This window comes from Borostomias antarcticus (assembly GCF_949987555.1).
Source record: "Borostomias antarcticus genome assembly, chromosome: 22".
NCBI lineage: Eukaryota > Metazoa > Chordata > Actinopteri > Stomiiformes > Stomiidae > Borostomias > Borostomias antarcticus.
Window position 1 is genome coordinate 13,107,132 of NC_140255.1, and position 15,350 is coordinate 13,122,481.

A 15,350-nucleotide genomic window follows, 5' to 3' on the forward strand; every position below is an offset into this window, starting at 1 on the left:
TCGTAGGCGAGGCCGCCGGTGGTGGTCTGGTTGCCGCCGTCGTAGGCGAGGCCGCCGGTGGTCTGGTTGTCGCCGTCGTAGGCGAGGCCGCCGGTGGTGGTCTGGTTGCCGCCGTCGTAGGCGAGGCCGGTGGTGGTCTGGTTGCCCCCGTCGTAGGCGAGGCCGGTGGTGGTCTGGTTGCCCCCGTCGTAGGCGAGGCCGGTGGTGGTGGTCTGGTTGCCCACGTCGTAGGCGAGGCCGGTGGTGGTGGTCTGGTTGCCGCCGTCGTAGGCGAGGCCGCCGGTGGTGGTCTGGTTGCCGCCGTCGTAGGCGAGGCCGGTGGCGGTCTGGTTGCCCCCGTCGTAGGCGAGGCCGGTGGCGGTCTGGTTGCCCCCGTCGTAGGCTAGGCCGCCGGTAGTGGTGGTGGTCTGGTTGCCGCCGTCGTAGGCGAGGCCGCCGGTGGTGGTCTGGTTGCCCCCGTCGTAGGCGAGGCCGGTGGTGGTCTGGTTGCCCCCGTCGTAGGCGAGGCCGGTGGTGGTGGTCTGGTTGCCCACGTCGTAGGCGAGGCCGGTGGTGGTGGTCTGGTTGCCGCCGTCGTAGGCGAGGCCGCCGGTGGTGGTCTGGTTGCCCCCGTCGTAGGCTAGGCCGCCGGTAGTGGTGGTGGTCTGGTTGCCGCCGTCGTAGGCGAGGCCGCCGGTGGTGGTCTGGTTGCCGCCGTCGTAGGCGAGGCCGCCGGTGGTGGTCTGGTTGCCCCCGTCGTAGGCGAGGCCGCCGGTGGTCTTGTTGCCGCCGTCGTAGGCGAGGCCGCCGGTGGTGGTCTGGTTGCCGCCGTCGTAGGCGAGGCCGCCGGTGGTCTGGTTGCCGCCGTCGTAGGCGAGGCCGCCGGTGGTGGTCTGGTTGCCGCCGTCGTAGGCGAGGCCGCCGGTGGTCTGGTTGTCGCCGTCGTAGGCGAGGCCGCCGGTGGTGGTCTGGTTGCCGCCGTCGTAGGCGAGGCCGGTGGTGGTCTGGTTGCCCCCGTCGTAGGCGAGGCCGGTGGTGGTCTGGTTGCCCCCGTCGTAGGCGAGGCCGGTGGTGGTCTGGTTGCCCCCGTCGTAGGCGAGGCCGGTGGTGGTGGTCTGGTTGCCCACGTCGTAGGCGAGGCCGGTGGTGGTGGTCTGGTTGCCGCCGTCGTAGGCGAGGCCGCCGGTGGTGGTCTGGTTGCCGCCGTCGTAGGCGAGGCCGCCGGTGGTGGTCTGGTTGCCGCCGTCGTAGGCGAGGCCGCCGGTGGTGGTCTGGTTGCCGCCGTCGTAGGCGAGGCCGCCGGTGGTGGTCTGGTTGCCGCCGTCGTAGGCGAGGCCGCCGGTGGTGGTCTGGTTGCCGCCGTCGTAGGCGAGGCCGCCGGTGGTGGTCTGGTTGCCGCCGTCGTAGGCGAGGCCGCCGGTGGTGGTCTGGTTGCCGCCGTCGTAGGCGAGGCCGCCGGTGGTGGTCTGGTTGCCGCCGTCGTAGGCGAGGCCGCCGGTGGTGGTCTGGTTGCCGCCGTCGTAGGCGAGGCCGCCGGTGGTGGTCTGGTTGCCGCCGTCGTAGGCGAGGCCGCCGGTGGTGGTGGTCTGGTTGCCGCCGTCGTAGGCGAGGCCGGTGGTGGTGGTGGTCTGGTTGCCGCCGTCGTAGGCGAGGCCGCCGGTGGTCTGGTTGCCGCCGTCGTAGGCGAGGCTGCCGGTGGTGGTCTGGTTGCCCCCGTAGTAGGCGAGGACGCCGGTGGTGGTCTGGTTGCCCCCATCGTAGGCGAGGCCGCCAGTAGTGGCGGTGGTCTGGTTGCCCCCGTCGTAGGCGAGGCCGGTGGTGGTGGTCTGGTTTCCCCCGTCGTAGGCGAGGCCGCCGGTGGTGGTGGTCTGGTTGCCGGCGTCGTAGGCGAGGCCGCCGGTGGTGGTCTGGTTGCCCCCGTCGTAGGCGAGGCCGCCGGTGGTGGTCTGGTTGCCCCCGTCGTAGGCGAGGCCGCCGGTGGTGGTCTGGTTGCCCCCGTCGTAGGCGAGGCCGCCGGTGGTGGTCTGGTTGCCCCCGTCGTAGGCGAGGCCGCCGGTGGTGGTCTGGTTGCCCCCGTCGTAGGCGAGGCCGCCGGTGGTGGTCTGGTTGCCCCCGTCGTAGGCGAGGCCGCCGGTGGTGGTCTGGTTGCCCCCGTCGTAAGCGAGGCCGCCGGTGGTGGTCTGGTTGCCCCCGTCGTAGGCGAGGCCGCCGGTGGTGGTCTGGTTGCCGCCGTCGTAGGCGAGGCTGCCGGTGGTGGTGGTCTGGTTTGCCCCGTCGTAGGCGAGGCCGCCGGTGGTCTGGTTGCCCCCGTCGTAGGCGAGGCCGGTGGTGGTGGTCTGGTTGCCCCCATCGTAAGAGAGGCCGCCGGTGGTGGTGGTCTGGTTGCCCCCGTCCCAGGCGAGGCCGCCGGTGGTGGTCTGGTTGCCCCCGTCGTAGGCGAGGCCGCCGGTGGTGGTCTGGTTGCCCCCGTCGTAGGCGAGGCCGCCGGTGGTGGTCTGGTTGCCCCCGTCGTAGGCGAGGCCGCCGGTGGTGGTCTGGTTGCCCCCGTCGTAAGCGAGGCCGCCGGTGGTGGTCTGGTTGCCCCCGTCGTAGGCGAGGCCGTCGGTGGTGGTCTGGTTGCCCCCGTCCCAGGCGAGGCCGCCGGTGGTGGTCTGGTTGCCGCCGTCGTAGGCGAGGCCGCCGGTGGTGGTCTGGTTGCCCCCGTCGTAGGCGAGGCCGCCGGTGGTGGTCTGGTTGCCCCCGTCCCAGGCGAGGCCGCCGGTGGTGGTCTGGTTGCCGCCGTCGTAGGCGAGGCTGCCGGTGGTGGTCTGGTTGGCCCCGTCGTAGGCGAGGCCGCCGGTGGTCTGGTTGCCCCCGTCGTAGGCGAGGCCGGTGGTGGTCTGGTTGCCCCCATCGTAAGAGAGGCCGCCAGTGGTGGTGGTCTGGTTGCCCCCGTCCCAGGCGAGGCCGCCGCCGGTGGTCTGGTTGCTGCCGTCGTTGGCGAGGCCCTCGTACTCGTCCCCTCTGGCGAGGCTTTTCAGGTCTGTCGCTGCTTCATGGTAGATTAGAGGGTGGAAGCCCGACTCCACTTGGTTTGTCTCCAAGTACACTTGGGAGGAAGGGGAAAACATTTGATAAAGCTCAACCATGTACATCTGAACTTTTAAGCATTGTACAGGACTTTCTCCCTCGTGGGGGAAATTGTTTTGCATCAGAATCAAATGATAGGAATACATGTCAGAACAATGGCAGCAGGTACAGTATAAGACTTCCTGTTAGTTCAGGCCCCATTTGCATGGACTATTGGAATGGAATGTGTTTGTCATGGTGTAGGAAATGTCCTAATGAATGTTGCATAGAGGGGGATTAGCCAGTTTCAGATCTGAAAAGGACAAGTCTTACCTTCATCTTGTTTGCCTTTATATTCATCGATTATTTTAAGCAGTTCAAAGGCGTGCTTTATGGAATCATGATCATAGAGGGGCACTACAAACAAACGAGCATGTAGGTTAGTCTGGTATCAGTCATATATAGCCACTGGCTCAAAGTGTATGAATCAACCTTTGAAGAATTTCCTTACAGTTCACCTTGTTACATGTCAGGTCATTGCAACATAAGGGGCAACCAGAGGAAGTGTATTACTACCATATGAGAAATCCAACTTACTGTCATGTCTCAACATGTCCAAAGAGGGTTTATATTCATTGGAGTTTCCAGTAGGGTAACAAGAACCTGTAGAGTTCATACAAAGGTTAGACCATATGCCTAACAAAAATGAGCAGTGACAGATCCCATTATCCATTGAAGCCATCTCAACAGATAACTCAGTACTCAATACTATAACAAACACCAACCTTTGAGGACGCAAACAGCCAGCACAAGGGTCATCAACACCCTCACTGCTTCCATGGTGCAGCCTTCTGTCACAAAAACACAATATCTTCCAATAGTATTTCCAAGGCTTTTATAGCTTGCCATGGGCACTTGACTCCAATTACACACCTGAGGCTTATTACAATAAATTAAGTACCTTAACTGCCTTGTCCAATTGGTACCCAAAGCTCTGATCTCGGTTTGGGTTGGTCGTTTTGGTCATGATTATGAAGGCTATGAGTGATTTAGCTGATCTGAAAGTAAAAAATAACCAACCTTCAAATCTTTAAAATTAGGAACAAAAATACATTTTGGCTAAGGATTAATTTCTCACTGGGGATTGATATATGAAATGTTTGAAAATGACACAAAGTGGACAACATTGGCCAAAATAGACCGTGAAATAGGCTGTTGGCACCCAATTGAACCCTGACTCTGTGTGCCTGTGCAGGGCTCCTGGCTAGTGGAAGTCCCTTGACTGGAGGGCGTCCCCGTGGATGTGACACCTAGCATTCAAGAGAGACTGAGTGGCGTCACGGATGTCCTGTCGCGCATCTCCAAGCTGGTCGCAGAGGATCTGGAGAAGGCTGTGTGTGCAGCAGTGGGCCAGGACAAGCAAGGTGACCTGACCTGACCTCCATGTCTGACCTGACCTCTCCCTTCTTCCTACATTCATAACAAAACTCTCTTTCCTTCTCCTGTCAAATCTACACCCCTCTCTGTCCTGAGTCTACCTTCTCTCATCTCTCTCTCTCCTCCCCAGGCTCCCCCCAGGATAAGCGTCCTGTCCTGGCTGTGGTTCCCAGCCCGGTGGCCCCATGTCGGGCTGCAGGGAAGGAAGGACTCAATGCATGTACGTTGTTCTGTCATACCTAAAAGAGGGAATTTCACTCACGTTTCGCTTTTGAAACTAAGAACTTGTTTGGTTTGTAAATAGATTACTTAATCCATCCAGCTCTAACCCACTACCCCTGTGGATTTGTGTAGTTCTGACATGACATTGACATACAGTGTATACATACACATTATAGAATACACTGCACATACAGTAGGTGAGTTAAATTCTATTTTGGGATGTCTGACCCCAGGGTTCAGGGGATGAATATGCAGCTCAGCCATGTCATTGACTCATTGAACCCCCCAGACCGCTGCTCCCTGACCTTCGACCCCCGCACGGCCAACGGTCACCTGCTCCTCTCCCAGGAGAACCGGCGAGCGGAGCACCTGACCTCTGGGCCACGCCCCGTTCCCGCCCACGAGGCCCGCTTCGACCACACCTGGCAGGTGCTGTGCTTCCAGGGCTTCACCCACGGGCAGCACTACTGGGAGCTGGAGGTGTCCAAGCCCTGGGCCTACTTGGGGGTAAGTGGGGAGCGAGGGTCGGTATGGAACTTCTATCATTGTGTCAAGTTATCTGGGTGGTTTCCCAGACGCAGACTATAAATGACTCTCATTGGAAGGAGGTTTATTTTATTTCACCTTTATTTATCTGGGGGAACCCATTGAGATGAAGGTCTCATTTTCGATGGTGCCATCGTCTAGGGGCACCATCGTCTAGGATAATGCTTTGTCTGTGTTGGAAACAAAGATAAAACGAGTCTCTCCCTAGGCAGTCTGCATCATCCAGGACCAGGAGAGATCAGAAACCTGATGTCACGTGTGTCCCTCCAACCAACCTCACCCTCCGTCCTTCTCTCCCCAAGGTGACCTACGAGGGCATCCCCAGGAAGGAGAAGGGAAAAAGGTGCATGGTGGGAATGAACGAGCTGTCATGGAGCCTGCAGCTGGATGAGCGGCAGCTGAGCGCTTGGCACAACGGGCGCCGGGAGACGCTGGCGGGTCACAGCCAGCACTCTCGCATCGGAATACTGCTGGACTACGAGGCCGGAACGCTGACGTACTACGGTGACAGCCAGACCAGGCTGCACACCTTCCACTGTGCCTTCACCCAGGAACTGTTCCCCGCCTGCTGGATAGGAGAGGGCGTCAGCATCACACTCTGCTCCACATAACTGACCACTGCACAGACGGGAAGGGAACTGAGGGCAGTGGCTTCACTTGCTTACTGTAAAGAAAGCAAATACAACAGACTTTGTTGACTTCAGGCTGGTCAAGGTAGAGACGTTACCCTGAACCACCAATCTAGCATCTCCTCCTCTTGCCTCTAATCCTAACCTTTAACTCTTAGGGATTAGTAGATGAACATGGATCTGACTCTGTATCAGAGGTTAAAGGTCAACTCTACTCACTCCAGAGTCCCGGCAGATGGCTTACTGAAGGGCAGGATAGTGTCAGGACGCTATGACCTACAGCAGTGGCCACCAGGCCTGACCATAAGAGTGTTCTGTTCCAGCCAGAACTAAGACATCTGAGTTATCATTTACATTTTAATGTTATTTTAGTAATCTGGAACAACAACAAAAACATCACTTCCTGTTTCTCTCCCGGACCTGAGTTTGTGACCACTGCCTTGACCAATTGGCTTCTCTGACCTGTAATCAGGAAGGAAGCTGCTTGGATAGGATAGATTTATCTGGAAGGTATGGAGTAGTGAAAGCAGTATGGCGTTTTACTTACTCAGATCAATTAGGTTGAGGATCTATGAGGTGTGTAGGGAAGTTAGCCATGTTAGAGTATGGGGACTCACCCCATGTACAGTATACAGTATGACACTTTCTCTCCTCCTACTTAAATCTACAATCCCCTGACATTTTCCTGTTGTGAGGTAGCTGAGGTCATTTTAGAGAAGACCTCTTTTAACCGTTCACAAAAAAGTGGTCAGTTGGCACATGTGGACATAGCTTAAAAAAAAAAAAAAAAAAGGGGACCATCCGAATAGCAGTCGAAACAGAAAAGTAGCCGTTCGTTCTCTCATTGCATCCCAAATGTGATACTGATAATGATGAACCTGGATCCCGAAATGTATGATATCTATAGCACTATTGACTAGCCATGCAGACTGTAATAGTTCCTTTGGCCAGTGGTAGTGAATTGATGGCATCATAGCTTGTTAGCTTTCAAGTCATTTTGAGACAAGATCATGACTTGTTATACTGTACGGTACTGATATTTTTACGATCTGTGGGACTGAACGGTACTGTTATTTGTACGATCTGTGGGAAATTTTTACTTCACGGCGAGTGATTAGTAAGCACAGCTGTGACCCAGGAATGTTCTGGGAGATCAGACTCAGGACAGCAGACAAGCCTTTGGGATAAAACTGATATGGATTTTTGCACAAGTTCTACAGAAGCACAGAAAAGGCACTACTGGATCCGAGTGAGAAGAGGAAAGCACATTTCAAGTCTGCTGATAACATTTTATTGAAATCCCTGCTGACTTTGGGTTGAGTGATGCTTGTGTTAAAATTAGCAGTCCATCCATCCATCCATCCATCTTCATCCGCTTATCCGGGGTCGGGTCGCGGAGGCAGCAGCTCCAGCAGGGGGCCCCAGACATCCCTTTCCCTAGCAGCATAAACCAGCTCTGCCTGGGGAATCTTTAGCCGCTCACAGGCCAGTGCGGATATGTAGTCTACCCAGCTGCCTCCTCCCAGCTGGACACGCCTGGAACACCTCCCTAGGGAGGCGCCCAGGAGGCATCCTCACTAGATGCCCGAACCACCTCAACTGGCTCCTTTCGATGCAAAGGAGCAGCGGCTCTACTCCGAGTCTCTCCCGGATGACTGAACTTCTCACCAGACCTCTCAGGGAGACCCCAGCCACCCTCCGGAGAAAACTAATTTCGGCCGCTTGTATCCGTGAAAATTAGCAGTGTTGTGTTGTAACTGGACATTGATTAAAGACATCAAAATTGGATAGGCATATAATATAACTACTGTCAAAAAGACATGGGACACTTCATCACACAAGATCAGTTTAATAAAATCCAATCCAATGCATACTGTTAGTTCACAATTGAGACCATGCTTTATTTATTTATTTTTTTCAAGAATACACTTTACCCATTCAAAATAAATTACTCAATAAATTAGTGGGGGATTGAAATAAATAGAGGCATATGTTACGGAACCGTTATTATACTGTACACACAGCCATGACAGAGCAAACAGGGGCCCGATGCATAGCATTCTGAAAGTGCAAAGAATCAGCCATCTGCCTTGTGCCATAGACAAAGAAATTAGTACAGAGAGGCCCAAATACTAAGGTGCTCAGATCAGATTTAAAGATTGACCTCGAACATGTCAGTAAAGAACATGGCACGAGAAAAGTAGAACCACTACTGTTATACATGAGATCATCTGACTTGCCCAGCACACTGGAATGATGTGGAGGGTTTGGGAGTGTTCTAGAATGTCCAGAAAGGAATGACAGACAGGAGGACGTGACATCATTGGGCGACTGCTCTATACTCACACGTATTGTACATGTACACAGACGCAGATCAGATAATCCCTGGGAGCAGCGTGGCCTGGCTAGTACCACTCTGTCTGCTCTAATCTAGAATCAGGGGCACCACTACTGGCGCTGCTGGCCTCTAAGACTTCCTGCTGTCTCTGTCCTCCTAACATGTTAATCTACAACCCACCCTGCGCTAATCTACAGGTAGCTCTAATATTGGTCGTTAGTCTCTCATTTTAGCAAAACACCTCATCTGTCAATAAACATCTATACCCTCACTTTGAAGTCAACATATTAAAAGGCTGTACACTCACAAATAAATTAGAAAAAGATTAGCATATAAATTAGTTTATTCAGTCCAGTACAATAGGTCAACAGTCTTGTGAAAAATAGTGTCTTGCTACTGTGAATCAAAAGCCCGGGTGCCAGTCAGTCAGTTTTTTGCTCCAGCCAACCTATCATTTTCTTGACAAGGCAACAATGTAGCATTTCTAAACACTTAAATCGCTTGGACCAAAGGCTACTCAATCACAGTCCGAACCCAAAATATCCCCATAGCCTGACAACCTTATCCCAAAATACAATCATATATATCATCCTGTCTAAAAGAGCTGCAAATAAATAAGTTAATACTGTTTTAGTTGACGTCAGGCATGGGGAGTCTGTACTTCAGCTGATGGGAGAGTGGAGCATCGCTAACGCAGCTAATTGCAGTAAGAGTAATCAGAAGGAATGTGAGAAAGAGCGTGGAAAAAGAGGGGAGGTAGGATGAAGGGAGATAGGAAGGTTAGAGAATGGGGTGGTAGAACAATAGGAGAGAGAAGGGGGGGAGGGGGTATCCAGGAGATGTGGAGTGGCTCCCAGTGATGGGGGCGTGTAAGGTGGATGCCATGTAGGGGGGGGATTGAGCAGCTCTACTGGGTCTTCTTGTGCTCGTGGGGAGGAGGCTTGTCCTGAAGAGGAGGAGAGCGGAGGGGAAGAACTCATTAATTGTAACGATGGCTTGGCTGAATACTTTTGATTGTGGTTGGCTACTACGTGGGCATAGGATTATATCTGAACTAAGGCGAGGCCGCTGGTGGTGGTGGTCTGGTTGCCCCCGTCGTAGGCGAGGCCGGTGGTGGTCTGGTTGCCCACGTCGTAGGCGAGGCCGGCGGTGGTGGTCTGGTTGCCCCCGTCGTAGGCAAGGCCGCCGGTGGTGGTCTGGTTGCCCCCGTCGTAGGCGAGGCCGCCGGTGGTGGTCCGGTTGCCCCCGTCGTAGGCGAGGCCGCCGGTGGTGGTCCGGTTGCCCCCGTCGTAGGCGAGGCCGCCGGTGGTGGTCCGGTTGCCGCCGTCGTAGGCGAGGCCGCCGGTGGTGGTCCGGTTGCCGCCGTCGTAGGCGAGGCCGCCGGTGGTGGTCCGGTTGCCGCCGTCGTAGGCGAGGCCGCCGGTGGTGGTCCGGTTGCCGCCGTCGTAGGCGAGGCCGCCGGTGGTGGTCCGGTTGCCGCCGTCGTAGGCGAGGCCGCCGGTGGTGGTCCGGTTGCCGCCGTCGTAGGCGAGGCCGCCGGTGGTGGTCCGGTTGCCGCCGTCGTAGGCGAGGCCGCCGGTGGTGGTCCGGTTGCCGCCGTCGTAGGCGAGGCCAGTGGAGGTGGTCTGGTTGCCGCCGTCGTAGGCGAGGCCGCCGGTAGTGGTGGTCTGGTTGCCCCCGTCATAGGCGAGGCCGCCGGTGGTGGTCTGGTTGCCGCCGTCGTAGGCGAGGCCGCCGGTGGTGGTCCGGTTGCCGCCGTCGTAGGCGAGGCCGCCGGTGGTGGTCCGGTTGCCGCCGTCGTAGGCGAGGCCAGTGGAGGTGGTCTGGTTGCCGCCATCGTAGGCGAGGCCGCCGGTAGTGGTGGTCTGGTTGCCCCCGTCGTAGGCGAGGCCGCCGGTGGTGGTCTGGTTGCCGCCGTCGTAGGCGAGGCTGCCGGTGGTGGTGGTCTGGTTGCCCCCGTCGTAGGCGAGGCCGCCGGTGGTGGTCTGGTTGCCCCCGTCGTAGGCGAGGCCGCCGGTGGTGGTCTGGTTGCCCCCGTCGTAGGCGAGGCCGCCGGTGGTGGTCTGGTTGCCTCCGTCGTAGGCAAGGCCGCCGGTCGTCTTGTTGCCGCCGTCGTAGGCGAGGCCGCCGGTGGTGGTCTGGTTGCCGCCGTCGTAGGCGAGGCCGCCGGTGGTGGTCTGGTTGCCGCCGTCGTAGGCGAGGCTGCCGCCGGTGGTGGTCTGGTTGCCCCCGTCGTAGGCGAGGCCGCCGGTGGTGGTCTGGTTGCCGCCGTCGTAGGCGAGGCCGCCGGTGGTGGTGGTCTGGTTGCCCCCGTCGTAGGCGAGGCCGCCGGTGGTGGTGGTGGTCTGGTTGCCCCCGTCGTAGGCGAGGCCGCCGGTGGTGGTGGTGGTCTGGTTGCCCCCGTCGTAGGCGAGGCCGCCGGTGGTGGTGGTGGTCTGGTTGCCCCCGTCGTAGGCGAGGCCGCCGGTGGTGGTGGTCTGGTTGCCCCCGTCGTAGGCGAGGCCGCCGGTGGTGGTCTGGTTGCCCCCGTCGTAGGCGAGGCCGCCGGTGGTGGTCTGGTTGCCCCCGTCGTAGGCGAGGCCGGTGGTGGAGGTGGTCTGGTTGCCGCCGTCGTAGGCGAGGCCGCCGATGGTGGTGGTCTGGTTGCCCCAGTCGTAGGCGAGGCCAGTGGTGGTGGTCTGGTTGCCCCCGTCGTAGGCGAGGCCGCCGGTAGTGATGGTGGTCTGGTTGCCCCCGTCGTAGGCGAGGCCGCCGGTGGTGGTCTGGTTGCTGCCGTCGTAGGCAAGGCCGCCGGTCGTCTTGTTGCCGCCGTCATAGGCGAGGCCGCCGGTGGTGGTCTGGTTGCCCCCGTCGTAGGCGAGGCCGCCGGTGGTGGTCTGGTTGCCCCCGTCGTAGGCGAGGCCGCCGGTAGTGATGGTGGTCTGGTTGCCCCCGTCGTAGGCGAGGCCGCCGGTGGTGGTCTGGTTGCTGCCGTCGTAGGCAAGGCCGCCGGTCGTCTTGTTGCCGCCGTCATAGGCGAGGCCGCCGGTGGTGGTCTGGTTGCCCCCGTCGTAGGCGAGGCCGCCGGTGGTGGTCTGGTTGCCCCCGTCGTAGGCGAGGCCGGTGGTGGTGGTCTGGTTGCCCCCGTCGTAGGCGAGGCCGCCGGTGGTGGTCTGGTTGCCCCCGTCGTAGGCGAGGCCGCCGGTGGTGGTCTGGTTGCCCCCGTCGTAGGCGAGGCCGCCGGTGGTGGTCTGGTTGCCCCCGTCGTAGGCGAGGCCGCCGGTGGTGGTCTGGTTGCCCCCGTCGTAGGCGAGGCCGCCGGTGGTGGTCTGGTTGCCCCCGTCGTAGGCGAGGCCGCCGGTGGTGGTCTGGTTGCCCCCGTCGTAGGCGAGGCCGCCGGTGGTGGTCTGGTTGCCCCCGTCGTAGGCGAGGCCGCCGGTGGTGGTCTGGTTGCCCCTGTCGTAGGCGAGGCCGCCGGTGGTGGTCTGGTTGCCCCCGTCGTAGGCGAGGCCGCCGGTAGTGATGGTGGTCTGGTTGCCCCCGTCGTAGGCGAGGCCGCCGGTGGTGGTCTGGTTGCCCCCGTCGTAGGCGAGGCCGTCGGTGGTGGTGGTCTGGTTGCCCCCGTCGTAGGCGAGGCTGCCGGTGGTCTGGTTGGCCCCGTCATAGGCGAGGCCGCTGGTGGTGGTCTGGTTGCCCCCGTCGTAGGCGAGGCCGGTGGTGGTGGTCTGGTTGCCCCCATCGTAAGAGAGGCCGCCGGTGGTGGTGGTCTGGTTGCCCCCGTCCCAGGCGAGGCCACCGGTGGTGGTCTGGTTGCCGCCGTCGTAGGCGAGGCCGCCGGTGGTGGTCTGGTTGCCCCTGTCGTAGGCGAGGCCGCCGCTGGTGGTCTGGTTGCCGCCGTCGTAGGCGAGGCCGCCGGTGGTGGTCTGGTTGCCGCCGTCGTAGGCGAGGCCGGTGGTGGTCTGGTTGCCCCCATCGTAAGAGAGGCCGCCGGTGGTGGTCTGGTTGCCCCCGTCGTAGGCGAGGCCGCCGGTGGTGGTCTGGTTGCCCCCGTCGTAGGCGAGGCCGCTGGTGGTGGTCTGGTTGCCGCCGTCGTAGGCGAGGCCGCTGGTGGTGGTGGTCTGGTTGCCGCTGTCGTAGGCGAGCCTCGCCCCGTCCCAGGGGAGGCCGCGGGTGGTGGCCTCGTACTCGTCCCCTCTGGCGAGGCTTTTCAGGTCTGTTGCTGCTTCATGGTAGATTAGAGGGTGGAAGCCCGACTCCACTTGGTTTGTCTCCAAGTACACTTGGGAGGTAGGGGAGGAAGGGGAAAACATTTGATAAAGCTCAACCATGTACTAATCTGAACTTTTAAGCATTGTACAGGACTTTCTCCCTCGTGGGGGAAATTGTTTTGCATCAGAATCAAAAATGATAGGAATACATGTCAGAACAATGGCAGCAGGTACAGTATAAGACTTCCTGTTAGTTCAGGCCCCATTTGCATGGACTATTGGAATGGAATGCCTTTAGGAAGAAATGCCAGTGGTGAACACGTTTGTCATGGTGTAGGAAATGTCCTAATGAATGTTGCATAGAGGGGGATTAGCCAGTTTCAGATCTGAAAAGGCCAAGTCTTACCTTCATCTTGTTTGCCTTCATATTCATCGATTATTTTAAGCAGTTCAAAGGCGTGCTTTATGGAATCATGATCATAGAGGGGCACTACAAACAAAAAAGGAGCATGTAGGTTAGTCTGGTATCAGTCATATATAGCCACCGACTCAAGTGTATGAATCAACCTTTGAAGAATTTCCTTACAGTTCACCTTGTTACATGTCAGGTCATTGCAACATACGGGGCAACCAGATGAAGTGCATTACTACCATATGAGAAATCCAACTTACTGTCATGTCTCAACCTGTCCAAAGAGGGTTTATATTCAATGGAGTTTCCAGTAGGGTAACAAGAACCTGTAGAGTTCATACAAAAGTTAGACCATATGCCTAACAAAAATGAGTAGTGACAGATCCCATTATCCATTGAAGCCATCTCAACAGATAACTCAGTACTCAATACTATAACAAACACCAACCTTTGAGGACACAAACAGCCAGCACAAGGGTCATCAACACCCTCACTGCTTCCATGATGCAGCCTTCTGTCACAAAAACACAATATCTTCCCATAGTATTTCCAAGGCTTTTATAGCTTGCCATGGGCACTTGACTCCAATTACACACCTGAGGCTTATTACAATCAATTAAGTACCTTAACTGCCTTGTCCAATTGGTACCCAAAGCGCTGATCTCGGTTTGGGTTGGTCGTTTTGGTCATGATTATGAAGGCTAGGAGTGATTTAGCTGATCTGAAAGTAAAAAATAACCAACCTTCAAATCTTTAAAATTAGTAACAAAAATACATTTTGGCTGAGGATTAATTTCTCACTGGGGATTGATATGTGAAATGTTTGAAAATGACACAAAGTGGACAACATTGGCCAAAATAGACCGTGAAATAGTCTGTTGGCACCCAATTGAACCCTGACTCTGTGTGCCTGTGCAGGGCTCCTGGCTAGTGGAAGTCCCTTGACTGGAGGGCGTCCCCGTGGATGTGACACCTAGCATTCAAGAGAGACTGAGTGGCGTCACGGATGTCCTGTCGCGCATCTCCAAGCTGGTCGCAGAGGATCTGGAGAAGGCTGTGTGTGCAGCAGTGGGCCAGGACAAGCAAGGTGACCTGACCTGACCTCTCCCTTCTTCCTACATTCTGTACAAAACTCTCTTTCCTTCTCCTGTCAAATCTACACCCCTCTCTGTCCTGAGTCTACCTTCTCTCATCTCTCTCTCTCCTCCCCAGGCTCCCCCCAGGATAAGCGTCCTGTCCTGGCTGTGGTTCCCAGCCTGGTGGCCCCATGTCGGGCTGCAGGGAAGGAAGGACTCAATGCATGTAAGTTGTTCTGTCATTCCTAAAAGAGGGAATTTCACTCACGTTTCGCCTTTGAAACTAAGAACTTGTTTGGTTTGTAAATAGATTACTTAATCCATCCAGCTCTAACCCACTACCCCTGTGGATTTGTGTAGTTCTGACATGACATTGACATACAGTGTATACATACACATTATAGAATACACTGCACATACAGTAGGTGAGTTAAATTCTATTTTGGGATGTCTGACCCCAGGGTTCAGGGGATGAATATGCAGCTCAGCCATGTCATTGACTCATTGAACCCCCCAGACCGCTGCTCCCTGACCTTCGACCCCCGCACGGCCAACGGTCACCTGCTCCTCTCCCAGGAGAACCGGCGAGCGGAGCACCTGACCTCTGGGCCACGCCCCTTTCCCGCCCACGAGGCCCGCTTCGACCACACCTGGCAGGTGCTGTGCTTCCAGAGCTTCACCCACGGGCAGCACTACTGGGAGCTGGAGGTGTCCAAGCCCTGGGCCTACTTGGGGGTAAGTGGGGAGCGAGGGTCGGCATGGAACTTCTATCATTGTGTCAAGTTATCTGGGTGGTTTCCCAGACACAGACTATAAATGACTCTCATTGGAAGGAGGTTTATTTTATTTCACCTTTATTTATCCGGGGGAACCCATTGAGACGATGGTCTCATTTTCGATGGTGCCATCGTCTAGGGGCACCATCGTCTAGGATAATGCTTTGTCTGTGTTGGAAACAAAGATAAAACGAGTCTCTCCCTAGGCAGTCTGCGTCATCCAGGACCAGGAGAGATCAGAAACCTGATGTCACGTGTGTCCCTCCAACCAACCTCACCCTCCGTCCTTCTCTCCCCAAGGTGACCTACGAGGGCATCCCCAGGAAGGAGAAGGGAAAAAGGTGCATGGTGGGAATGAACGAGCTGTCCTGGAGCCTGCAGCTGGACGAGCGGCAGCTGAGCGCTTGGCACAACGGGCGCCGGGAGACGCTGGCGGGTCACAGCCAGCACTCTCGCATCGGAATACTGCTGGACTACGAGGCCGGGACGCTGACGTACTACGGTGACAGCCAGACCAGGCTGCACACCTGTGCCTTCACCCAGGAACTGTTCCCCGCCTGCTGGATAGGAGAGGGCGTCAGCATCACACTCTGCTCCACATAACTGACCACTGCACAGAAGGGAAGGGAACTGAGGGCAGTGGCTTCACTTGCTTACTGTAAAGAAAGCAAATACGACAGACTTTGTTGACTTCAGGCTG

At 57.2% G+C, this 15,350-nt stretch overlaps 1 protein-coding gene and 1 pseudogene across 2 annotated transcripts; both read left to right on the forward strand.

Moving 5' to 3' along the window:
* The first annotated feature begins 3,192 nt into the window (after window positions 1-3,192).
* LOC311323789 (E3 ubiquitin-protein ligase TRIM65-like) lies at window positions 3,193-5,974 on the forward strand (annotated as a pseudogene). Its single transcript has 5 exons — window positions 3,193-3,213; window positions 4,283-4,451; window positions 4,595-4,684; window positions 4,976-5,193; window positions 5,535-5,974. The product of its transcript is annotated as an E3 ubiquitin-protein ligase TRIM65-like (transcript).
* A 6,716-nt stretch (window positions 5,975-12,690) lies between these two features.
* On the forward strand, window positions 12,691-15,253 carry LOC311323790 (E3 ubiquitin-protein ligase TRIM65-like; the record flags this gene model as incomplete). Its single annotated transcript, XM_084456088.1, has 5 exons — window positions 12,691-12,719; window positions 13,776-13,885; window positions 14,011-14,100; window positions 14,392-14,609; window positions 14,951-15,253. The coding sequence occupies 5 exons, from the start codon at window positions 12,691-12,693 to the stop codon at window positions 15,251-15,253; spliced, it is 750 nt and encodes a 249-aa protein (XP_084312214.1).
* Window positions 15,254-15,350: the final 97 nt, after the last annotated feature.